Source organism: Arachis stenosperma, chromosome 5 (assembly GCF_014773155.1).
Source record: "Arachis stenosperma cultivar V10309 chromosome 5, arast.V10309.gnm1.PFL2, whole genome shotgun sequence".
Taxonomy (NCBI): domain Eukaryota; kingdom Viridiplantae; phylum Streptophyta; class Magnoliopsida; order Fabales; family Fabaceae; genus Arachis; species Arachis stenosperma.
Window position 1 is genome coordinate 37,957,608 of NC_080381.1, and position 26,904 is coordinate 37,984,511.

The 26,904-nt window shown below is 40.9% G+C and overlaps 1 protein-coding gene and 1 non-coding gene across 2 annotated transcripts; both read right to left on the reverse strand.

Moving 5' to 3' along the window:
• Positions 1–561: 561 nt before the first annotated feature.
• On the reverse strand, positions 562–669 carry LOC130984058 (small nucleolar RNA R71). Its single transcript, XR_009088017.1, has one exon. It is a non-coding gene; the product is annotated as a small nucleolar RNA R71 (small nucleolar RNA).
• Positions 670–12,967: 12,298 nt separating this feature from the next.
• On the reverse strand, positions 12,968–13,630 carry LOC130980714 (uncharacterized). The gene has a single exon (XM_057904365.1). The coding sequence runs from the start codon at positions 13,628–13,630 to the stop codon at positions 12,968–12,970; it is 663 nt and encodes a 220-aa protein (XP_057760348.1).
• Between the last annotated feature and the right edge of the window lie 13,274 nt (positions 13,631–26,904).

Genomic DNA, 26,904 nt, shown 5'->3' on the forward strand with positions numbered 1-26,904 from the left:
TTTTCTCTTCTCTTTCATATGAGCAGGAGCAGAGACAAAGGCATTCTTGTTGAAGCTGATCCTGAACCCGAAAGGACCTTGAAGAGAAAGCTAAGAGAAGCTAAAGCACAACTCTCTTTAGAGGACCTGACCGAATTCTTCAAAGAAGAAGAACCCATGGCAGCCGAAAACAACAACAATGCCAACAATGCAAGGAAGGTGCTGGGTGACTTTACTGCACCTACTCCTGATTTCTATGGGAGAAGCATCTCTATCCCTGCCATTGGAGCAAACAACTTTGAGCTTAAGCCTCAATTAGTTTCTCTAATGCAACAGAATTGCAAGTTTCATGGACTTCCAATGGAAGATCCTCATCAGTTTTTAGCTGAATTCTTGCAAATCTGTGACACAGTCAAGACTAATGGGGTTAACCCTGAGGTCTATAGACTGATGCTATTCCCTTTTGCTGTAAGAGACAGAGCTAGAATATGGTTGGATTCTCAACCTAAGGAAAGCCTGGACTCTTGGGAAAAGCTAGTCAATGCCTTCTTGGCAAAGTTCTTTCCACCACAAAGATGGAGTAAGCTTAGAGTGGAAGTCCAAACCTTCAGACAGAAGGATGGAGAATCCCTCTATGAAGCTTGGGAAAGATACAAACAATTAATCAGAAGATGTCCTTCAGACATGCTTTCTGAATGGAGCATCATAGGTATTTTCTATGATGGTCTCTCTGAACTATCTAAGATGTCCTTGGATAGCTCTGCTGGAGGATCTCTTCATCTGAAGAAGACGCCTGCAGAAGCTCAAGAATTGATTGAAATGGTTGCAAATAACCAATTCATGTACACTTCTGAAAGAAACCCTGTGAACAATGGGACTAGTCAGAAGAAAGGAGTTCTTGAGATTGACACTCTGAATGCCATATTGGCTCAGAACAAGATATTGACTCAACAAGTCAATTTGATTTCTCAAAGTCTGTCTGGAATGCAAAATGCACCAAACAGTACTAAGGATGCTTCATCTGAGGAAGAAGCTTATGATCCTGAAAACCCTTCCATGGAAGAGGTGAATTACCTAGGAGAACCCTATGGAAATACCTACAATTCTTCATGGAGAAATCACCCAAATCTCTCATGGAAGAATCAAGAGAGACCTCAACAAGGTTTCAATAACAATAATGGTGGAAGAAACAGGTTTAGCAATGGCAAGCCTTTTCCATCATCTTCTCAGCAACAGACAGAGAGTTCTAAGCAGAATACTTCTGACTTAGCAACAATGGTCTCTGATCTAATAAAGACCACTCAAAGTTTCATGAATGAAACAAGGTCCTCCATCAGAAATTTGGAAGGACAAGTTGGTCAGCTGAGCAAGAAAGTTACTGAACTCCCTCCTAGTACTCTCCCAAGTAATACAGAAGAAAACCCAAAAGGAGAGTACAAAGCCATAACCATGGCCGAATGTGGAGAGGAAAGAGAGGAAGAAGACGCCACTGAGAAAGACCTCAGTGGGCGTGCACCACTCTCCTCTGAGTTCCAATGGGAATCTGAGGCTCAAAATGAGACCATAGAGATTCCATTGGACTTACTTCTGCCATTCATGAGCTCTGATGAGTATTCTTCCTCTGAAGAGGATGAGTATGTCACTGAAGAGCAAGTTGCTAAATACCTTGGAGCAATCATGAAGCTAAATGACAAGTTATTTGGAAATGAGACTTGGGAGGATGAACCTCCCTTGCTCACCAAGGAACTGGATGACTTGTCTAGGCAGAAACTGCCTCAAAAGAGGCAGGATCCTGGGAAGTTTTCTATACCTTGTACCATAGGCACCATGACCTTCAAGAAGGCCTTGTGTGACTTAAGGTCAAGTGTGAACCTCATGCCCCTCTCTGTAATGGAGAAATTAGGGATCTTAGAGGTCCAAGTTGCAAGAATCTCACTAGAGATGGCAGACAACTCAAGAAAACAAGCCCATGGACTTGTAGAGGATGTTCTGGTTAAAGTTGAAGACCAGTACATTCCTACTGATTTCATAGTCCTAGAAACTGGGAAGTGCATGGATGAATCCATCATCCTTGGCAGACCCTTCCTAGCCACAGCAAAGGCTGTGATTGATGTTGACAGAGGAGAGTTGATCATTCAAGTGAATGAAGAATCCCTGGTGTTTAAGGCCCAAGGATATCCCTCTGTCATCATGGAGAGGAAGCATAAAGAGCTTCTCTCAAAACAGAGCCAAACAGAGCCCCCACAGTCAAACTCTAAGTTTGGTGTTGGGAGGCTACAACCAAACTCTAAGTTTGGTGTTGAAACCCCACATTCAAACTCTAAGTTTGGTGTTGGGAGGTTTCAACACGGTTCTGAGCATTTCTGAGGCTCCATGAGAGCCCTCTGTCAAGCTAATGACATTAAAGGAGCGCTTGTTGGGAGGCAACCCAATGTTTTATAATTAATTATTTTATTTTGTTATTTTATCTTTTTTGTAGGTTGATGATCATAAGAAGTCACAAAAACAATGAAAAAAGCAAAAAACAGAATGAAAAACAGGAAGAAAAACAGCACACCCTGGAGGAGAAGAAACTGGCGTTCAAACGCCAGTAATGCTAGCTGTTGGGCGTTTAACGCCCAGTCTGGCACCATTCTGGGCGTTTAACGCCAGAAAGGGGCACCAGACTGGCGTTAAACGCCAGTAAAGGGCAAGAACCTGGCGTTAAACGCCAGGAATGGGCACCAGCCCGGCGTTTAACGCCAGAAATGGCTCAAAACGTGATTTTGAGCAACAATTGGTGCAGGGATGACTTTTCCTTGACACTACAGGATCTGTGGACCCCACAGGACCCTACCATCACTCTCTCTCTTCTTCCCCCATTCACCGATCACCTCAACACCTCTTCCCCAAAAACCCCTCACCTATCAAATCCCATCTTTCTCTTCACCACTCACATCCATCCTTCATAAATCCCCACCAACCTCACCCTTCAAATTCAAACCACTTTCCCTCCCAAACCCACCCATAATGGCCGAACCTTTACCCCCCTCTCTCCTATAAATACCCTTCTTCAACTCTTCATTTTCACACAACCTAAACACCCTTCTTCCCCCTTCTTGGCCGAATACACCACCATCTCCCTCTCCTTCATTTCTTCTTCTTCTACTCTCTTCTTTCTTCTTTTGCTCGAGGACGAGCAAACATTTTAAGTTTGGTATGGTAAAAGCGTTGCTTTTTCATAACCATTTATGGCATCCAAGGCCGGAGAAACCTCTAAAAAGAGAAAAGGGAAGGCAAAAGCTTCCACCTCCGAGTCATGGGAGATGGATAGATTCCTCAAGGAATGAATTTTCCTCCACAAAACTATTGGGAGCAACTAAACACCTCCCTAGGAGAACTAAGTTCCAACATGGGACAACTGAGGGTGGAGCATCAAGAACACTCCATCATCCTTCATGAAATTAGAGAAGATCAAAGAATCATGAGGGAGGAGCAACAAAGACAAGGAAGAGACATTGAGGAGCTCAAGCACTCCATAGGATCTTCAAGAGCAAGAAAGAGCCGCCATCACTAAGGTGGACCCGTTCTTTGATTTCCTTGTTATTGTTCTTCTGTTTTTCGATTTTTATGCTTTATGTTTGTCCATGTTTGTGTCTTATGATCATTAGTGTCTTAGTGTCTATGCCTTAAAGTTATGAATGTCCTATGAATCCATCACCTTTCTTCAATAAAAACGTGCCTAATTGATAAAAGAAAGAATTGCATGAATTTTGAATTTTATAATAGTTTAATTATTTTGATGTGGTGGCAATATTTTTGTTCTCTGAATGTATGCTTAAACAGTGCATATGTCTTTTGAATTTGTGGTTCATGAATGTTGGCTCTTGAAAGAATGATGGAAAAAGAGACATGTTACTGAGGATCTGAAAAATCAATAAAATGATTCTTGAAGCAAGAAAAAGCAGTGAATACAAAAAAAAAAAAAAAGAAGAAAGCAAGCGAAAAAAAAAAACCGAAAAAAAAAGAGAGAAAGAAAAAGAAAAGAAATAAAGTTGTGATCCAAGGCAAATAAGAGTGTGCTTAAGAACCCTGGACACCTCTAATTGGGGACTTTAGCAAAGCTGAGTCACAATCTGAAAAGGTTCACCCAATTATGTGTCTGTGGCATGTATGTATCCGGTGGTAATACTGGAAGACAGAGTGCTTTGGGCCACAGCCAAGACTCAATAAGTAGCTGTGTTCAAGAATCATCATACTTAACTAGGAGAATCAATAACACTATCCGGATTCTGAGTTCCTAAAGAAGCCAATCATTCTGAACTACAAGGGATAGAGTGAGATGCCAAAACTATTCAGAGACAAAAAGATAAAAGCCCCGCTCATCTAATTAATACTGATCTTCACAGATGTTTTTGGAGTTCATTGCATATTCTCTTCTTTTTTTATCTTATTTGATTTTCAGTTGCTTGGGGACAAGCAACAATTTAAGTTTGGTGTTGTGATGAGCGGATAATTTGTATACTTTTTGGCATTGTTTTTAGTATGTTTTTGATATGATATAGTTAGTTTTTAGTATATTTTTATTAGTTTTTAATTAAAATTCACTTTTCTGGACTTTACTATGAGTTTGTGTGTTTTTCTGTGATTTCAGGTATTTTCTGGCTGAAATTGAGGGACCTGAGCAAAAATCTGATTCTGAGACTCAAAAGGACTGCAGATGCTGTTGGATTCTGACCTCCCTGCACTCAAAGTGGATTTTCTGGAGCTACAGAAGCCCAATTGGCGCGCTCTCAACGGCGTTGGAAAGTAGACATCCTGGGCTTTCCAGCAATATAATAGTCCATACTTTGCCCAAGATTTGATGGCCCAAACCGGCGTTCAAAGTCACCTCAAGAAATTCCAGCGTTAAACGCCGGAACTGGCACCTAAATGGGAGTTAAACGCCCAAACTGGCACCAAAGCTGGCGTTTAACTCCAAGAAGAGTCTCTACACGAAATTGCTTCATTGCTCAGCCCAAGCACACACCAAGTGGGCCCGGAAGTGGATTTTTATGTCATTTACTCATTTCTGTACACCCTAGGCTACTAGTTTCTTATAAGTAGGACCTTTTACTATTGTATAGAAATCTTTGATCACTTTTAGATCTCTAGATCATCTTTGAACATTTTAGTTCTTAGATCATTGGGAGGCTGGCCATTCGGCCATGCCTAGACCTTATGCTTATGTATTTTCAACGGTGGAGTTTCTACACACCATAGATTAAGGTGTGGAGCTCTGCTGTACCTCGAGTATTAATGCAATTACTATTGTTCTTCCATTCAAATTCCGCTTGTTCTTTTACCAAGATATCACGTGTTCTTCAACATGATGGAGGTGATGATTGACGCCCATCACCATTCTCACCCATGAACAAGGTGACTGACAACCATTCTTGTTCTACAAGCATCTGAGGCTTAGTGAATATCTCTTGGATTCCTGATTGCACGATGCATGGTTGATCGCCTGACAACCGAGTGCTCGCCTGACAAACGAGCCAGCCATTCCGTGAGATCAGAGTCTTCGTGGTATAGGCAAGAACTGATGGCAGCATTCAAGAGAATCCGGAAGGTCTAACCTTGTCTGTGGTATTCTGAGTAGGATTCAATGACTGAATGACTGTGACGTGCTTCAAACCTGTAACCTACTGGGCGTTCGTGACAGACGCAAAAGAGTTATTCTATTCCGGTAGGGGAGGGAACCGAACCGGTGATTGGCCGTACTGTGACAGAGTATTGAGCATTAGCTTTCACTGCGAGGATGGGAGGTAGCTGCTGACAACAGTGAGACCCTATACGAGCTTGCCATGGAAAGGAGTAAGAAGGGTTGGATGAAGACAGTAGGAAAGCAGAGAGACGGAAGGGAAGGCATCTTCATACACTTGTCTGAAGCTCTTACACCAATGAATTACATAAGTATCACTATCTTTATCTTTTATGTTATTTTCGTTCATCACCATATATATCTGAGTTTGCCTGACTAAGATTTACAAGATGACCATAGCTTGCTTCAATACTAACAATCTCCGTGGGATCGACCCTTACTCACGTAAGGTTTATTACTTGGACGACCCAGTGCACTTGCTGGTTAGTCGTGCGAAGTTGTGTAATGCCATGGTATTGAGCGCACCAAGTTTTTGGAGCCATTACCAGGGATTATGAGAGTTGTGAAAAAGTATAGTTCACAATTTCGCATGTCACACGCGCCGTTGCTGCCACCTGGTTCACTTAAAGCAAAACGTGGCCAGCGAATTCTAAAGCCTTGTGGGCCCAATCCAACTCATTTCTGATGCTATTTAACCCAAGGAGTGAAGAGGGAAACACATGTTAGTTACCATTAGTTTAGGATTAGTTTAGAAGTAGTTTCTAGAGAAAGAAGCTCTCACTTCTCTCTAGGATTAGGATTAGGATTAGTTCTTAGATTTAGGTTTTAATCTTTGCTTTCTTATACTTCTATCCTCTTAATTCTTTGTTGTTACATTCATTCTTCTTCCATTATTTTGTTGTAATTTCCTTTATGTTGTTCTTGTATTTTGTTGTAGATCTACTTTTGTTTCTTCTACTCTCTTTCAATTCAATCAAGGTAATTCATAATAAATGTGTTTCTTTTGATTGTTATTGTTAATTCCTTTCAATAATTGTTGTTAGATTTTGTTCTTATTGTTGATTTACTATGCTTTCCTTTTATGCCTTTCAAGTGTTTGATGAAATGCTTGGTTGGATTTTAGAGTAGAGTTTTATACTCTTGGCTTGGAAAGGTAACTTAGGACCTCTTGAGTTACTAATGTCCAAGTGATTGATGATTGGGAGCCATTGACTCTAGTTCTCACTAATTGAATTAGTGGAGAGTTAGGACTTATGGACTAGGATTGATATAGCTCATTTGACTTTCCTTTACTACTAGTTAGAGGATGATTTAATGAGATTAATCCTTGCCAATTCTCATATTGTGGTTAGTGATTAGGATAGAGATCCTTAACCACCAACCCTTGCCAAGACCTTTTTAGCCATTAGTTTACTTTCTTGCCATTTACTTTCATGCTTCTTATCCAAAACCCCAAAACACATTTCTAACCAATAACAAGACACTTTATTGTAATTCCTAGGGAAAACGACCCGAGGTTTAAATACTTCGGTTTATAGATTTTAGGGGTTTGTACTTGTGACAAACAAATTTTTGCATGAAAGGATTATTGTTGGTTTAGAGACTATACTTTAACGAGATTTCATTAGTGAAATTCTAAACCGTCAAAAATCCATTCATCAGAGGCCGGTCGGTCTTATGTTGGTGAGTTTTTTACCTTATGTTTTTTGTTTCTTCGTTTTCCTGTTTCTTATCTTTTTCTTTGCTTTTCTAGTTTCCGTGGCCGGTGGGAAGAAAACCCTTGCCGACCTGATGAGTCTCATTCATGGGAGTGAGGAAGGTGGGGAGGACTCGTCGGCGACCCCTTCGGCGAGCCAGGATCGTGAGGTTGCCGGGGAGGGCAGTGGTTAGGCTACCGGGGTTAACCAAGGTCAGTCCATCAAGGGTGGGGCTTCTACTGTAGACCCACTGGGGAAGGTGAATGTGGAGACGGAGAGGATTCTTAATGACGACTTGGGGTTTGGGGATGATTTACAAACTGCCAATAGCTCAAAGAAGAGGAAACGGGATTCCGGGAAAGCACTCTCAGTTATGGAGAAAAATTTTGACGCCAGGGGGTTTATCGAGTCTCAGGTGCTTCCTGGTACTGAAGAGTTCTTTCACGATGCCGATCTCTCTGGGCAGGCGAGGTGGATTTATCGCAGTCTTCTCCGAACAGCCGCCATTGCCAAGAAGGTGGAGCCCGTCCTGGGTAACTATCATACCATGGAGGTGAAGTTCCGGGATTTGCAGAAAGATTTGATGGACTCGAGATCCCGGGAGGAGTCTTTGAAAAAGAAAATATCTGAGTTGGAGGGGAAATCTAAAGAGTATGCCGAAGAGGCGAGTAGGTTGATGGAGCGGGATGTTGCCTTGATGAAGGACCTGAACACCTCCCGTGGTGAAGCTGAGACGGCTAAGAAGAAAGTGGAAGAGTTGGAGGAAAAGCTTAAGCTGTCGAAGAGCTCACAGAGGCCGCTTGCAAGGAGGTGGTTGCTTTGAAGAGAAAGAATAAGGAGCTTGCTCAAGGGGCTCGGGAGGCCGTGAAGCTCACTGAAGAGGGGATTAAGCTTTAAGTGGCTGTGCTTGCTCCCGACCTTGATCTTACTCAGGTGGGTGCCCTCAAGACTGTTGAGGACGGGAAGATCGTTGATCTCTTGAAGCCTTAAGGTGGAGGTCCCTCCTGTTTCTTTGTTGTTTTGTGTGTTTTGGGCCTGTGTAGGCGCCTTTGCTTGTAATAAACATTTTTCTTTTTGCTTTTCGTTGTCGTATTGGATAATGCTGGTTTTATTCGAGCCGTCGTGGCCTCGCTTTTACTTTTCATTTGCTCGGGCCGTCGCGGCCTTTTATTTTCCCGTTTATCGTGGTATTTTTGCTTGAGCCGATTTGTTCTCGTTTGGTCCCTTATGGTTCCCGGGGTGATCAGTCCCTGGTTTTCGTCAGGTCGACCGTTTGCCTTTTTCGTTATGTCCTTTATTTCGACTTAAGATTTGCAAAAAGGTACACTTATCGCTTTGTTAGATGAGAAAATAATAATAATAATGCATAATTAAGCGAAAAAGATGGTAGGTATAATTTTCTTAAGACATAAAAAGAGGGAGTAAAGTGGAACATAGGGGGGGTGAGGTCGTGTGGTCGCCCCTTACTACGAGTAGAATCTCCTGAGATTTGCCATGTTTCATGTTCTCGGTACCTCATTTCCGTCTAGCTTTTCCAGCTTGTAACTCCCTCTACCGAGAACTTCTCTTACTCTATAAGGTCCTTCCCAGTTTGCGGCCAGCTTGCCTTCTCCTGGGGTTGGTGGTCCTATGTCGTTATGCCGTAGGACTAGGTCGCCTTCTGCTAAACTCTTTTTCACTACTTTGCCATTGTACTTGATGGCTATTGTTTTATCGCCGCTTCCGTCAGGTGGGCCATCTCCTTGTTTCGTCGGCCAAGTCTTTTTCGATTGCCTCATTCCCTCCTCCGAGGAGTAACCTCGGGCTTGGCTCCCCGATTTCTACTGGGATGACTGCGTCAATCCCGTAGGTGAGCCGGTAGGGGGTTTCGCCAGTAGATGATTGGGGGGTGGTTCTGTATGACCATAGGACTGAGGCGAGCTCGTCTGCCCATGAGCCTTTCTTCCCTTCAAGTCGCTTCTTTAGCCCTTTTAGGATGACCTTGTTGGCCGCCTCGACCTATCCATTTGTCTAAGGGTGCTCTACTGACGAGAACTTCTGCTTGATACTTAGTCCTTCTAGGAACCCTTTGAACTTTTTGTCAGTGAATTGTGTTCCGTTGTCTGATACGACGGCTTTCGGGATCCCAAACCTCGTGACCACTTGATTCCACATGAATTTTTGGCAATTTGCTGCGGTTATGCTGGCTCGTGGCTCCGCTTCTACCCATTTGGTGTAATAATCTATGGCCACTATTAGGTACTTCACTTGTCCGGGTCCTGGTGGGAATGGCCCCATGAGGTCGACTCCCCATTGGGCGAAAGGTCGGGGGGCCATCATGAGACTGAGCTCCTCGGGAGGTGCGTTGTGGAAGCTGGCATTTTCCTGGCATTTTTTACATTTTTTCACAAATTCCCGGGCGTCCGACATCATTGTGGGCCAATAGTATCCTGCCCGGATGATTTTCCTTGCTAGGGATCTTCCCCCGATGTGGTGGCCGCAACACCCTTCATGTACTTCCCTTAGGACGTAGTCCGTTTGGTCGGGGCGAAGGCACTTGAGTAGGGGTTGGTGGAGCCCTCACTTGTATAGCTACCCTTGTATGATTGTGTACTTAGGAGCTTCCCTCTTGACGGCTTGTGCTTCCTTTTCGTCGTGGGGTGTTTCTGCGTGCTCCAGATATCGGGAGATGGGGTCTATCCATGAGGGGGGGCTTGGTGTCTCATTTGCGCACATGATAATTGCGGGTTCCGTGGCTAATCCTTGGATCAGGGATCTGTTCCCCATGCCGGGTTTGGTGCTTGCGAGTTTGGAGAGGAGGTCGGCTCAGGCGTTTCTCTCTCTGGGAACGTACTGGATTGTGACTTCTTCGAAGCTCTTGCACAGTGTTTTCACTTTTTCCAAGTACTTTTGTAGCAGCACATCCCTGGCTTGGTAGTTACCGTTTACTTGGGAAGTGACGACTTGGAAATCGCTGCTAACTTTCACTCTTGATGCTCCGACTTCTTTAGCTAGTATTAGTCCCCTTATCAAGGCTTCATACTCAGCCTGATTGTTTGAAACTGAGAATTCGAACTTGATGGATTGTTCGAAGGCCACTCCTGCCGGGTTCTCGAGGATAATTCCGGCTCCGCCAAACGTTTGGTTGGATACTCTGTCAACATGGAGTTTCCACCGTATGTTCGGTAGGTCGGGGGCTTCTCCTATGACCTCTACGAGGAAGTCTGCCATGGCTTGGGCTTTTATCGCTTGCCTTGGTTCATATTGTAGATCGAATTGGGATAGCTCTACTGCCCATGCCATCATTCTTCCTGCCAGGTCGGGTTTTTGGAGGACCTGTCGGAGGGCTTGGTCAGTTCTCAAGATGATTGTATGCCCTTGGAAGTATTGTTTTAGCCTCCTTGATGAAATTAGTAGGGCGTAGGCTAGTTTTTCCAATTTGGTGTACCTCGTCTCTGCCCCTTGAAGTATCTTGCTGATGAAGTATATTGGGCATTGGGTTTTGTCCTCCTCCCTGACTAGGACCGCTGCCATTGCTTGCATGGTTACGGCCAAGTACAAGTATAAGGGCTCGCCCTCTTTGGGCTTGCTGAGTACGGGAGGTTCCGAGAGTATCTTTTTAAAGTGGTTAAACGCCTCTTCACACTCCTGGGTCCACTTAAAGGTGATTTCTTTCTTCATTAAGTTGAAGAATGGGATGGCTCTCTCAGCTGAGGCTCCGAGGAACCGGGACAGGGCCGTGGGCTTCCCGGTGAGTCGTTGTACATCTTTGATGCTTCCAGTGCTTGTCATTTTGAGAACGGCTTCACATTTATCTGGGTTGGCTTCTACCCCTCTTTGTGTTATCATGAACCCTAGGAATTTTCCAACCTCCATGGCAAATGCACATTTAAGTGGGTTGAGCCTCATTTTGAATTTTCTCAACGCCTCGAAGACGGCCTGGAGATCGCTTATCAATTTGCTCGGCTCTGCTGTTTTTACCAAGATGTCATCGACATACACCTCTACCGTCTTGCCGATAAGATCGTGAAAGACTCTGCTCATCAGCCTTTGGTAGGTGGCCCCTGCATTTTTTAACCCGAAAGGAATTACCTTGTAGCAATAGGTGCCTCCTGGCGTTATGAAGGCTGTCTTGTCTTCATCGGGTTGGTGCATCGGGATCTGATTGTAGCCAGAGTAGACATCCATGAAACTGAGAAAACGATATCCCGCTGTCGGGTCCACTAGGGTGTCAATGTTGGGGAGGGAAAAGGAGTCTTTTGGGCATGCCTTGTTCAGGTCGGAGTAATCTACACACATTCTCCATTTCCCGTTGGCCTTCTTGACTAAGACAACGTTGGATAGCCATGTTGAGTATTCGAGTTCTTTGATAAACCCTGCTTCTAACAGCCCCGCTGTTTGCCTGGCGACTTCTCCAGCTCTTTCTTATGACATCTTTCTTTGCCGCTGAGCTACCGATTTGGCCTCAGGTTTGATGGCTAGCCGGTGAGACATGACCTCAAGATCCAGCCCCGACATGTCTGATGGGATCCATGCGAAGAGGTCGTTGTTTGCCCTAACAATTTCCATGAGGGGCCTTTGAGTTCGTGAGGTAGGTTTCTGTTGATGAAGGTAAATTGGTCTGTCATCTTTCCTATTTGGAATTTTTCCATGTCCCCTTTTGGTTCGGGCCTTGGTTTGTCCTCCATCCTGACGTCTAGATCTGCTAGGAACACGCCAGCTGCCTTTTTAGATTCTTTTCTTAAGGAAAGGCCGGCGCTGTCGCAGGCGACCGCCGTTTCTAGGTCTCCTTTTATGGAACCGACCGTTCCTTTGGCCGTTATGAACTTCATCGTTAGGAACTTGGTGCATATTACAGTTGAGAACTCATTGATGGTTTTCCTTTCTAGGATGATGTTATAGGCTGTGGAGTCTCTAAGGACTACGAAATCTGCCATAATCGATTTCCTAGTGTCACCAGTTCCAAGGCTGATTGGGAGGGAAATCATCCCGTCGGGCCTGATGTAGTTGTCACCTAGTCCTATGACTCCATGTTGGTGGTTCTTGAGGTCGGATTCCTTGAGTCCCATGGCGTCGAACACGTTTCTGAACAGGATGTTAGAGTCAGCTCCTGTGTCGACGAGGATGCGCTTGACTAGTCCTGTGCCGACCATTGCTGTAACCACCATGGGGGTTTTTCGGGAAGGTCATTGAACCATTTATCTTCTGGACCAAAGGAGATTGTAGGGTGCCCTTTGCCGGTGGCAGGGCTATCCGTCGAAATGGAGAATACCTGGGTGTCCTTTCTTACTGCCGACTTGGATTTGGGGGGGCTATCACGCCCGACCACAACGTTAACTACGAACGTTGGGGGGTTGCCTGCATCTCCTGGGGATTCTTGCCTTGGCTTGACAGCTCGGCTCCGTTCTTCCTCAGAGCGCTCCCTTTCTCGCCTCCTCGGCTCCCTAAGGAGCCGGAAAAATTCGCTTAGTTTTCCTTCTCTGATGGCCTGTTCCAAGGCATCTTTGAGATCAAAGCACTCTTGGGTCTTGTGCCCATATCCCTTGTGGTAATCACAGTAAAGATTTTTGTTGCCTTCTGTTCTCTCTTTTAGTGGTCTAGGCCTTGACAGGATCCCCTTGTCTGCAATTTGTTGGTAGACTTCTACTATGGGTTCCGTAAGTGGCGTGTAGTTCGTGAACCTCCCTATTCATGGGTGCTTGGGTGGTTTGTTTAGGCTGCTATCTCTAGGAGCTTCTTTGTACCTGTCGGTTTGAGGGGCCTGTCGGGTTGACGAGCTAGGGTTCTGCCATTTATTGGCTGCTACTACCTGGCTAACTTCTTCATCGTTGATGTATTCTTTGGCGACGCTTTGAATTTCCTGCATGGTCCACACGAGATTGGTTGTGAGGTGCTTTCTAAAGTCTTCGTTTAGTAGGCCATTTGTTAGGCATAGGCTAGCAACTGAATCCGTGAGGCCGTCGATCTCCAAGCTCTCGTCGTTAAACCTGTCTAGGAATTTCCTAGTCGGCTCCCCTGGTTTTTGGGTGACCCCCAATAGGTTGATTGGGTGTTTCGCTTTGGCTATACGTGTCGTGAACCGGGCTAGGAACTTCTGGGATATGTCTGCGAAGGTTGTAATGGACCCTTGTGGGAGCGTGTTGAACCATCGGATCGCAGGTCCGGCCAGCGTTACAGGGAACGCCCGGCATCTGACGGCGTCGCTTACTCCTTCCAAATTCATCCTTGCTTCGAAGGCTGTGACATGCTCCTGGGGGTCCTTGGTCCTATCATACCTCATGTCCGTCGGTTTGTCGAAGTTTCTCGGAAGCCGGACCTTGAGGATTGCCGGGTGAAAAGGAGTTGCGCCCATAATGACGAGGTCTTCTTGTCTCCCGGTCTCTCCCTTTTGGGACCTCCCACGACCTTTCGACCTGCTCTGAGTGGGTTTGGACATTGCTTGCTGATGAGCGATAATTTGTACGCTTTTTGGCATTGTTTTTAGTATGATCTAGTTAGTTTTTAGTATATTTTTATTAGTTTTTAGTTAAAATTTACTTTTCTAGACTTTACTATGAGTTTGTGTGTTTTTCTGTGATTTCAGGTATTTTCTGGCTGAAATTGAGGGACCTGAGCAAAAATCTGATTCATAGACTGAAAAGGACTGCAGATGCTGTTGGATTCTGACCTCCCTGCATTCGAAGTGGATTTTCTGGAGCTACAGAAGCCCAATTGGCGCGCTCTCAACGGCGTTGGAAAGTAGACATCCTGGGCTTTCCAGCAATATATGATAGTTCATACTTTGCCCAAGATTTGATGGCCCAAACCGGCGTTCAAAGTCACCCTTAGAAATTCCAGCGTTAAACGCCGGAACTGGCACCTAAATGGGAGTTAAACGCCCAAACTGGCATAAAAGCTGGCGTTTAACTCCAAGAAGAGTCTCTACACAAAATTGCTTCATTGCTCAGCCCAAGCACACACCAAGTGGGCCCGGAAGTGGATTTTTATGTCATTTACTCATCTCTGTACACCCTAGGCTACTAGTTTTCTATAAGTAGGACCTTTTACTATTGTATTGAGATATATCTGGGTAGCTATCTTCATTTTATGCTATCTTAGATCATTGGGAGGCTGGTCATTCGGCCATGCCTAGACCTTGTTCTTATGCATTTTCAACGGTGGAGTTTCTACACACCATAGATTAAGGTGTGGAGCTCTGCTGTACCTCGAGTATTAATGCAATTACTATTGTTCTTCTATTCAATTCCGCTTGTTCTTTGTCCAAGATATTCATTTGCACTCAAGAACATGATGAATGTGATGATTATGTGACACTCATCATCATTCTCACTTATGAACAAGTGACTGACAACCACTCTGTTCTACAAGCAAACAAGGCTCTAATGTTTATCTCTTGGGTTCTTTAACCGGAATCTTCGTGGTATAGGCAAGAACTGATGGCGGCATTCAAGAGAATCCGGAAGGTCTAACCTTGTCTGTGGTATTCTGAGTAGGATTCAATGATTAAATGACTGTGACGTGCTTCAAACTCCTGAAGGCGGGGCGTTAGTGACAGACGCAAAAGAATCACTGGATTCTATTCCGGCCTGATTGAGAATCGACAGATGGATAGCCGTGCCGTGACAGGGTGCGTTGAACATTTCCACTGAGAGGATGGGAGGTAGCCACTGACAACGGTGAAACCCTTGCATAAGCTTGCCATGGAAAGGAGTAAGAAGGATTGGATGAAGACAGTAGGAAAGCAGAGAGACGGAAGGAAAGGCATCTTCATACGCTTATCTGAAGTTCCTACCAATGAATTACATAAGTACCTCTATCCTTATCTTTATGCTTTATTCGTATACCACTATACCCATTTGAGTCTGCCTGACTAAGATTTACAAGGTGACCATAGCTTGCTTCATACCAACAATCTCCGTGGGATCGACCCTTACTCGCGTAAGGTTTATTACTTGGACGACCCAGTGCACTTGCTGGTTAGTTGTGCAAAGTTGTGTTTATGCCATGGTATTGAGCACCAAGTTTTTGGGGCCATTACTAGGGATTATTTGAGTTGTGAAAAGTAGTGATCACAATTTCGCACACCACTTGCGTGTGCGCCTCTTCGTGCCTCGTTAGTAGGGGTGGAAAAAGGCCAGGCGGCCTGCCAGGGGCCTGCAACCTGGCCTGTGTTTGGCCTGGCCTGGCCTGGCCTGTTATAAAATAGGTACAGGCCCAAGCTCTTTTAAAAGTTTTAATACATTAATAGGCCAGGCCCAAGCTTACTAATTAGCCTTATAGGCCTGTCAGGCCTGCCTGGGCCTGTTAAAATATAATTAAATATATAAATAATTATTTATTATTAATAAAATTATGAGATATTTTAAATTTATTATATTTTATTATAAATATTTTGTATATTTTAAATATGTTAAAAGTTTAAAATTTTTTATAAATATTAAATATATGACATATTACATATAACTATTTTTATTAAAAAAGAATTTTTTAAATAATATTTTTATTTTTGTAAAAAAAATTATCAGGCCTTTTAACAAGCTTCAGGCCAGGCCAGACTGAATAACAGGCCAGGCCTAGTACTTTATAAAGAGCCTATAATAGGCTGCAGGCCAGGCTCAGGCCAATCAACTGTATGACAGGCCAGGCCTGTTAAGAGCAAGGCCTGGCCTGGCCTGGCCTGTTTCCACCCCTACTCGTCAGGCTTCTACCCTGGCTGTCTTGGGCGCAAGAGGGGGAGCGGGTGCAGGCGTGGGACCGGCTTGCGCTGCCGTGTGAGTGGCCGGCATTTTCATGGGACTAGCCCCTCGCTGCCAACTCCCGCTCGAGGTTTTGTACTCTGTGCCTGAGTTCCTGCATGATCTTGGCGCTGTCAGCTCCAGTTTCCCCGAAAGGGTGCCTTTCAGGGGTTTGGGTGTACATTTGGTTGGGTTGAACGGATGGTCTTGGGTGCTCGGCAGCGCAGGCTGTCGAGCTTGCTCTGCTCAAACGGGCTCCGCCTCCTTCGTGGAGCTCCTCCGAAGTGATGGGTCGCTCCATGTTCGCGTCTGGGCTTCCCACAGACGGCACCAATGTTCGTCACCTGGTTATCTCGGGTTGTCGGTGGGTGATGAGCTGGTGAGAGAAAAATCCCGGATGATACGCGGAGCGAGGGAAGCTGTATGATGGTGACGTCGGAGGTTGAACGGGGCAGAGGGGGTGGCCACCTGCAAGGACACTCCGACGCTCATGTCAGAGTCCGTACTGAGGGTGGCAGAATTAGGTCAGGGTTGTGACGTACATTGGGGGGAGCGCTGACTTCTCCCTTTATATACCCTGCTCGGTGGGCCTAAAGGTGACCTAGCCCACTGCCCAAGATGTCTTGCACTGCTCCTGCTCACATGGGAAGCGCTGGTGATCCTAACCGTCGGGTCGGGAGATCGGGTCAGACCCCGATGACTCTGACCCGCTTGTTTCGGCTAGGCGGTTTGGACCGCACGATGAGCGTGGTTGCATGACGCCAGGGTCGGGTACCTGAAGGTCGACCTGTAGGGTTTCCTTATCGTTTTGGGTTTGGGCCGAAGGTGCTCCGACCCGGCGAGTAGGCGGACTGGACCTAAGACGGTCCGTAACAGTTACCTAAAATTAGAAGTGGTCGAAATGTTCTAGGCGTTGAAATAAAAGGGGAAGGCACAATTGGTTCTAAAAATTGGAGTAATATTATGGTGTAATAATTGTGTGACTTTATTTATGATTGATGTTGTACTTTGTAGCTTTATATGATTATTTGTATGATGTACCAATAGCATCTTCGTTGAGATTGGAAACAATTAATCATGTCTTCTTTTTTAAACTTAATAAGATAGACAAATTTTTTTATTATGTATTTTTTATTTCTCTCATTGTGAATCACTTTTTTATTATTCTAAAAAGAACTCATTCATAATTTTGATTAGACCTCAAAATTATCAATGTTATTTATCTCATTTTTTTCTTTTTTTTTTAATGATGAGCTCTTTTTTATTAAAATAAAAAAATAAACTGTATAGTATATATTTCACAACTATAAAAACAAAAGGTTTAATTACCTTTTTAGTCCCTATAAATTCGCAAAATTTTCAATTAGGTTTTTATACTTTTTTTCTTTTTAATTGGGTCCCTACACCAATTTTTTTTTCCAATTAGGTTCTTCTTGGTAGTAATTAGCTTAATTGTATAGGGATCTAACTAAAAAAAAATTGGTACAAAGACTCAAATAAAAGGAAAAAAAAGTATAAGAACTCAATTAAAAAAAAATTGGTGCATGGACCCAATTAAAAAGAAAAAAAAAGTACAAAAACTTAATTGAAAATTTTGCAAAACTATAAAGACCAATAGAGTAATTAATTATTTAGGACTTGAATAATAATAATCCATTCACTAATCATGCTAATTAGATGATCCTCCTTCTTTTTCTTATTATTATGAGAACAATTAATAATAATAATAATAAATATATATGTAAGATCTAATAATGCAAACGGCCTTATATTACGTGGAACAAGATATAACTTATTAGATTAATTTGCTTGTTTCTAAAGTTCTTGAGATTTTTTTATTATTAGATTAATTTTATTATTATTATTATATTAACTTATTATAACAAGATATAACTTATTAGATTAATTGAAAATATAATTTTAAAATACACTTTATATTATTATATTTGCACAAATTATATACTCTTTGGTCTCTAATTCAAATTTTATTAACCTTCTATCCAACATTAAATGACAATTGTTAGGAAAAAGCAACTTGTTAGTGTAGCATCTGATTTTAAGACAAGGATTTGTATATTGGGAATCAACATGTATCGCATATGGTAGACAACAATAATCAGTGAAATGGGTATTCTTTTACATACACTTTGGCTCTTCTCCCCATGATCTAGATAAGCCACATAAAAGAAAAAAAATCTTTATTAAAAAACTTGACATCCTGTGAAGAACAGAACTACAAAAATTACATTATCCTTCTTTTTTATTGTTCGAATGCACACAACTCAATCTCCATTCTGCTCAAAAGTCTTCACAAAACATCCATCAAAGCTTAATTCTATGTATTTTTCACATCAAGCAAAATTAAACACAAATATTTTTAAATCCGTCCAAGCATAAAACTATGTAAATACGAGTCCCTTCTTATCTTAAACTGTGCAAGTGTGTATAATTGTACATTTCAAAAGCTTTAAAGCATAGCTGAAAAGCATAATGCCTCGAATCATAGCAGATTAATAACAGTAAAAGACTAAACACGCTTTCTGAGCTACCAAACTTGTTCCAATTTCCAAATCCAAATTAGGGATCCTAAACATAAGAAAAACCTAACCAAGATTTTATCTAATTTACTTTCTCGAACTATTTTTCCCCCTCTCAATATTCAGCAACAAAACACACTAATGAAAAAACAAATCACATGCTTACAATAAAATACATTATCACAGGTTGTCTCTCTTGCTGATTCAGAATCACTTTTTTGACTAGGCTTCCTGAAATAAAATAAAATTGAGAAGAACACTATGTTAATGACACACTAAACAAGCGGTTAGTTAACAAGTGGTTAGTTAATCAACTTCAATTGAAAAGGTAAATTGACCTCTTGTAAAAGGACTAGGTTCTAGGCTACATTCATTTCGAAATAAGACAGAGAAGATGTTAAAGTCTTGCCTTATATGGTTTCAACATAAATGGAGAAGACTTGTAGAGGCCCTCCTTGTAAGAAGAGTGTTAAAATAATAGTTTGACATATAGAAATCTTGGTCTTGGCCTATTCACCAGTAGCAATAGTCATGCATTAATCAACATAACTTTATAAAGCTATGTACTATCGCACTCAATTATTGTAAGTTCTACTCAAAGGAGGCTAAGCATCAAGCTACTAAAGAGCATCTTAGTGTGATTTGTAACGACTCAATTTTCAGTATGTCTAGATCATATTGAAAAATTGAGCGTCACCAACTTATCTTCCAAATTATTATCTATTATTTAATTATATGAGCCTGATTCATTGTTAAAAGTGTAGTTATTTTGCGAGGTAATTTTTTTTAAAAACATTTGTATTAATAAATAGAGTCATTTATAATCAATTCACAAATGATGACAGATACAACAGTTATAAACAACCACACTTATATACACCTTAAGCAGTTAACAACATTCAGTTATCCAACCTTTATTAGAGTAAAGATCTTTAGTTAGAACACCCCTAGATATAGCTAGATAATATCTATATACATATATATACATACAACATCCCAGGCCCTGACCTATTCAAGAAGTCCTTAAGCTGGCACCCAGGCTAGTCTAGACTCTATACTCACCTAGTCCCTCTAAACTACTAAAAAGAGGGAAGGTACATTCTAGGTCTTTCAAAACTCGAGTCAGGTGGAACGTTATCAAAAGGTGGAGCATTATCTACTACTCCTCTGCATGATCATACGTTGTTGTATGACGTCTCACTGGTACTTCATCACGTAGCCACATAACAAGAGTCTCGTACACAGGATTTAGGTTAAAGTTCGCATACGAACGGGGTGAAAACGTTGGCTGGTCTCACAGTATATACATATAAATAGAGAACGAGATTCACCCTAGACTCAGAAGACTATCTAGAGCGGAATCATCTTTGCGAATGGTCATCAGCGAACTACAGAAGGGTACTCATGCTTCCATCTGAAAGGGGAAGGGAGAGAGAAAGGGGTAAGAACTGGGGAGTTCTTAGTAGAGTCGGGGTTATTAGTTAAGTTCATTAATTCTGTGTTGTTTAGCAGACAAATATCAAAATAGAGAGAAGCTGTAAACAGAAGATACAGATAAATAGAGAAAGTAGAGAAAATAGAAAACAGAACACAAATAGAAAAATACAAGAAAATAAAACATAGACACAGAGAATAGAATACAAACAAAGAAAGCATACATTCATACAATAACCATAATAGAGAAATTGCACAACCAAGTATGATGCATGTCTAGTCCTAATGCAGGTAATGAGCTCATTTGTCGGATACATACCCGCTCCCAATGTTACCCAGCAACCTCTGTTTGGATAAGGCTTTCCTGTTGGCAATACCCATTGCAAGCACCCTTTGTCTTGCGGGGTACCCATTGCAAGCACCCTTTGTCTTGCAGGGTGGAATTTGTTAGCCTATATATGCCCAACATACTCATTGTAAGCAACCTTTGTCTTACAAGAGTACAACACACTCACTGTAAGCAACCTCTGTCTTACATGAGTACAGCACGCTCACTGTAAGCACCTTTTGTCTTACAAGAGCACATTGATCTCGATACCTCTGTAAGCAACCTCTATCTTACAGTAAAGCATTATAGCAAGGTATCCCATGAAAGCATTCTCAGTGGTCGTACCACCATCTATCTGACTGCCTCAATGCAGCAGATAAACATACAAATATCTCTGGAGTTGTCTTAATACAAAAAATGACCTTTCAATAGGCCCTCTGATTATTCTCTATTCTCTATATATTGTTACTCTTTTCACTTTGTCTTTTCACTCTGCTCTAATTATTCTTTTCTCTGTATCTCTTTACTCTGCTCTAATTCCCTGTTTAACATATATATTTAAAGTTTATGTAAATTTTGGTATGAATAGTTAGCCTGTCCCAAGTATAGGTTCATTAAGTCTATACTGAAACAGTTTAACTTTTCATATTATACCTAACCCTAGGCGCAACTCAAGAACTAACTATGTTGCTCCTAGTACGTTCGCTAATCTCTGTTTATTTCTGTCATTAAAACTTTATCAACTTTTTCTTCGATTTTTATTTTTTCTTTAACTTTTTATCTTTCCTTTGTCTTTGCCTCACTAATATGTTATTACCACTCCCTAAGTGTTTTATGAAGGTAATTATGAGATTTTGAGTTCAAAGTTGTCCTTTTAAAACTTTTTACGAAAAAATGACTTTTCTGTATTATTTTATTATTAAATTTTCGAGATTTACCTTATCTTTACCTTTTAACCTTTAAAATTCACTTTTTACCACCCGTAACTTTTAATATTTCTACTTTAACCACCCTAACTTTTGAAAATTACAAAATAACCCCCCAAATACCAAAATAATTACAACCTTGTCCTTTTTAAGATCTAAAAGGTGTTTTTCAATGTTCTTCATCACACTCAAAGTGTTCTTTGTGTTCTTCATAAATTTTTTAGATTCTTTTTCAATTTTTATCCGTTTTTCAATTTTTTCAGCAACCGATTTTTACCATAATTCAAAATAAAATTGTAGCCACTAAAGCCCCGTATTTTCCCCTTGATTACAACACAAATTCAACCCCAATTTAATGGTTAGGGTTCATAATTCCAGCAGCCACAAAAACATGCATTCATAGCTTGAATATCATCAAATTTCATCAAAATTTCACCAAAATTTTAACAAGAATCACTCATATAAACAATCAATTTCAAGTACAGCCAAACCATATCATAATCACACAAATAAAAGACAATTAATTAAGATTAATTTTACAAACTCTACCTTGATTTGCTGCCTCAAATCCGGTTATGCTTTTAGGTGTTCTTTTTGCACTTTTTCCTCCTAAAATACATCAAGAACAACTTTGAATCCATAAAACCTCAATTGACCAAACCTTAATCAACATGTTAGAAAAGAATTCCTCACCTTAAACATGCTGGGAATTGAATATCTTAGGCCCACAAGTCAAGCTAAGCAAGAGATCTAAGGAAAAACATCAAGAAAACACATGTTCATGCATGTTTTCTTAAAACTGAAGCAAAAGGGAGATGAGGCAGCCAACTCACCTTGATTCCAGCCTTGATAAGTCATATGGTTATGTAGAGAAAGAAGAGAGGATCATTTTGGTGTAATCGGAATTTTGATTTGAGTTTTAGTTCAAAAGAAATCAAGCTTTGAAGATTTAAGTGTCATGAAAGTTTCTCTCTTTTCTCTTTTGTAATTTTCGGCCAAAATGAATAAACGAGACAGACCTTGGGGTGAGAAAAGTCGTTCTTGATGATGATTGGTTAGTTTGGGAGGTGGTTGAAAAATATCTCAGGTGTATAATTACTAAAACTAGATGTATTAGAACATACACTTAACAACACTTCTAGAGATTAATATCTGAGCTACTAGTATAAATGAAACTAGTAACATGATTAACATGAGAATAGAAGATATATGATGAGGCATTATTATTGCTAAAGTCATTAGAGAGTGCTGGTGCTAAACTGCACCAGTAAACTGTGAACCCGGTTAAACCGAACTCCTGTTTTTAACTAAAACAGATCAAATAATATTATAATATTATTCAAGCACCTCTAATATTAATATAATAATAATATTATATTACTATTTCTCTTCTCTCATCAATCGATTCCGGTTCGTCAAACTAAGGCTATTTACGGAAACCAGAATAAAAAACTCCTAACCGATACGGTTCAAAAATTAGGTTCTCCGTGACCGCGTTGTCGAGCTTGCCTCAAAAGGGTTCTGGCTTAAAGATGACATAATGACAATGCGGATTGAGATGCTTGATGATACAGTAGAGGTGTTCCCTTCACTGATCTTCTGCAGAACTCCGTGTCTTCAAAAAAGATCTCACGTATTCGAAAACTGGGTTGTTACATGATTACTGTTTAGATATATAATCCTAATTTGTATGTCTTCCCTTGTAACATGGGATTACAAGTACAACCCTCCACTGAATAATAACAAATTGAAAAAGAGAAAAATAAGGAAAACTACATCAAAATATATTAAATAATCAGAAATTGGCTTATCATTTGAGTTTCTTCATTTATAACTAGTTATATAGTAGTGGCACACTGACCTTAACCGTGAAGAAGGTTTTGATGGGTCAATGTAGAACTGAATGGCAGACAAGGAAACATTGTAATACTTCATCATAGATTCACTCCCATTCAACATCAGAGGTACACCCGCCCCATAGGCACTCCATTCCTTAACAGATTCCCAAAAATCCTCAAGCATTCTCATCATATACCTACAACATAAGCAATATAATATCATTAGTACCAGCTAATAAAAAACAATTAAAACATTGTCGTAACTCATTGACATATATACTTACTACTTGATCATCTTCAATGTTTACCTGATCATCCAAGTTATCTCAAATATGTCAATTCCACGGTCCTCTAACTGATCAATGCCTCAACGAACATGACAATTTATTCGATTGTGGCCCTCCATGCCATACTGTCCACATCGATGTTTTCTTTTATTAGACTATGCAACACTCCCTTTTGTCTTACATATTCTTGGGTCCCTTAGCATTGCCATGTCCCAAATCATTGGTTCCAAAGCCAGCTTCAGAAGTATTCACTTGCCCATCATCTCTTGCACTATCTATATCATTAGCCAACTCTTTTTATGTAGTATTTTCCTCCTTAAATTGTTTTAACAAATTCATAGCCATTTTTCGTAAAAAGATAAAGCTCTCATTATCTTGGCAAACAATGTTAGATAGTTGTCTAAACCAATCCATCAAACAACCGTATTGACTTAGCATCAAAGAATCCCACCTAAATTCAGCCGCATTTTGCAAACTTACTTTGGTAGTCTTGGTCCACCTAGACAAGACTAATGATGTAACACCCTAATTAGCCTAAGCTTTACCTCACATCGTAAAGAAAAGGTTAATCAAATGTTACGACAATTCTAAGCCAATACATATAATATATATAGAAAGAATTAATATTATCTAGAAGCCCGATGAAGGATATAACTCAAAAACAGGATTTAAAAAGCGCAAAACGTACTAACGAAACTATTAACTTAAGGCACAAGATATAGATAAGATATAACAAAAGATAATAGTATAATATCAACTAAATCTAGCCATGGCTCGCGGAGTTTAAGTCGGCTAGTTATATATAGACCATACAGAAGTTGGAAGTTAAAACAACTTATACAAGTTTTTCTCTCTCAAAGTAAGCCACTAGGCAAAAGCAAAATACAAAAGTGATATATATATATATATATATATATATATATATATATATATATATATATGTATGTATATATATAGAATAAATAAAAAAATACTCCCAAACGTATCCATGATCCTCCGCTCCTGTCACCATCAGAGCAACTCACCGAGGTGGATTGCGACCTGCATCTGAAAAACAACAACAGAATATGGTATGAGAACCGGCGGTTCTCAGTATGGTGACAGTGCCCAGTGATGTAGGATATAAGACCCCGGGACGCCAAAGGCAATCCTAGACTTCCTATCCATCACAAGATTTATCTTAAAGCATACTAAAACATTAAACCATAACTTAAACCATAATACAATATAAGGGTAATCTATCTTAGAGGATTTTCTATTCTAACAGATCTCTGCTGTCCCACAGCCTTCACCAACCTATCCTCCATGCGATTCCATCGCCACCGTCTTCTGAACCTCCTCAATCCCAGTAGAAAGCACAATTAATAGCAATGCAAGTAAATCACAAGTAGAAGCATATAAGGCAAGTAACTCAAGTAGCAATTAGACATGTTATACAAATAGGCATACAATTACAACTCAGCAAAGCAAGCAAACAGATAGAAAATACACATGATGAATGCCTGTCCTACTGATTGTGATATCACATTGTCGGTTCAATTGCCAACTCGACACATCTCCATGGAGATGTCGCCCTTCGGAATCATCATTGGGAACCCCCAAGATATAGTGCTCGGATCACTGTCCAAGGTTTTGTGCCTGCCCACTCCATTGATCCGAAGGGATGCGAGCGGGATACTCTTGTCTCAGACCTCACATCTCAACCCAAGTGGGACGAACCACCGCCGCTACCTCAATAGGTAGGATCCAACCGCCGTTCCTGTCGGGCGTACAACGTCTCATAATCTCAATTTTAAATAGTAGTTCAGTGGTTTATTAGAAAACACTTTCAATACCTCAATGATTCATCATTGCACATTTGAGTCCTCGACTCATCTCAACCACTGTCACATCAACATTTACATCCCGAGTCCTCGACTCATCTCAACTATTGTCAATCCACATTTTAGTTCCGAACTCAACAGTTCATTAGATCTCATCTCATACCTCAATCATTCTTCACATACCATCAAACCATTCTTAATACACCCGAAACCTAATCCTCTATTTTCTAATTATCATAATAATATCAACTAAAACTCTTAGTTTATTTTCCAAGTTCTCATACTCTAAATCAAGCCCAAAAGCCTTAAAATAGTGTTACAGAAGCTTACAATTTTGTTGGGAAGGTCCAATAGTTGAAAACAAAATTTAAATTTGAGAAATAGGGCGTGTGCGTACGTACAGGGGTGTGCGTGTGCACGCCCAGGAGAAGTTTTAAAAAGTGTGTGTACGCATAGAGGTGTGCATACGCATAGGTACAAAAGTTCACAAGTCTGTTCGCTCGCACAAGCTGTGCTAGCGCCCTTAACAGACTGACCTTCCCAACGTGTGTATACGCACAGGACTGTGCGTGCACACAGGTTGTAAATCCTAATTGGGTATGTGCGCACAAGCTGTGCTAGCGCTGCAAACAGGAAGCTTTCCCCTGTGTGTGCGTACACACAGATCTGTGCGTACGGACAGGTTTAAAATTTCGCAGGAGTGTCCGTGCGCACATACTAGAAGTCACAAAATTTTGCAACTTTGCAGAATTTCAGATTTTGACACCAAACTTTGAATGATCATAACTTCCTCTACAAAAATCCAAATTTTTCAAACTTTTTATCAATTTGAAGAGTTTTCAATGGACTTTAATTCTAAACAAATTTCAATAATTTTTTATAATTGAGGCATGAGTTATGATCAGACAAAGTTCACCAAAATTTCCTTTTTACCAAATTTCACAAGTACTCAATTTTTCCAAATTCTCAAGCCACCTCCAACTAAATCAATACCAAACTTCCATTTACAGCACAATCTACCCTCTTGGGTCACCGTTCACTATTTATACAATTTTTTCATCACATTTCACTATTCTCAACCATCAACATCAAAATATATATAACATTAAATTAACCTTCCATCAACACATTCACCAATCATCATTCCATCACTATAAATTCTCATTATCAACCTCATTCAGGCTTTATATCAATAATCAACAATATATATTCATCCTAATTCATCAAACATCATATCTCAATATCATTATTTAACAACACTACCAATATCAATTCATCATACCTCATTCAACCAACCAACATCAACAACCATATCAATTCATCCCTATCCTATGGGTCACTAGCCTAAGTGTCAATGAATATTATATACTACATAGAAAAAACCGAAACCATATCTTGACCGATTCCCAATATGAACCAAAACCCCAATTGAGCGCAAATTAAGCTTTCCAACACAATCCAAACCACCAATCAACTCCAACAAGCATCAACTCAACTCCAAAGGCTTCCAAAGTCACAATAATCAAGCTATGTACACACAAATTATAACTAATCAACCTAGGATTTCATATATACACAAAACCACAAGAGATCAAGTAGGCTTACCTTACCCAATGATGATTGGGACAAAATCCAATAATAATCAAGTGCTAGAGTGTACCTAAATGATCAAAGTCACAAGAACCATTCATTCACCATAGCCAAAAACCGAATCTGTA

Excerpts from the sequence above, each read along its gene's own strand:
- LOC130980714 (XM_057904365.1), bottom strand. The coding sequence starts at position 13,630 with ATGGGCGCAACTCCTTTTCACCCGGCAATCCTCAAGGTCCGGCTTCCG.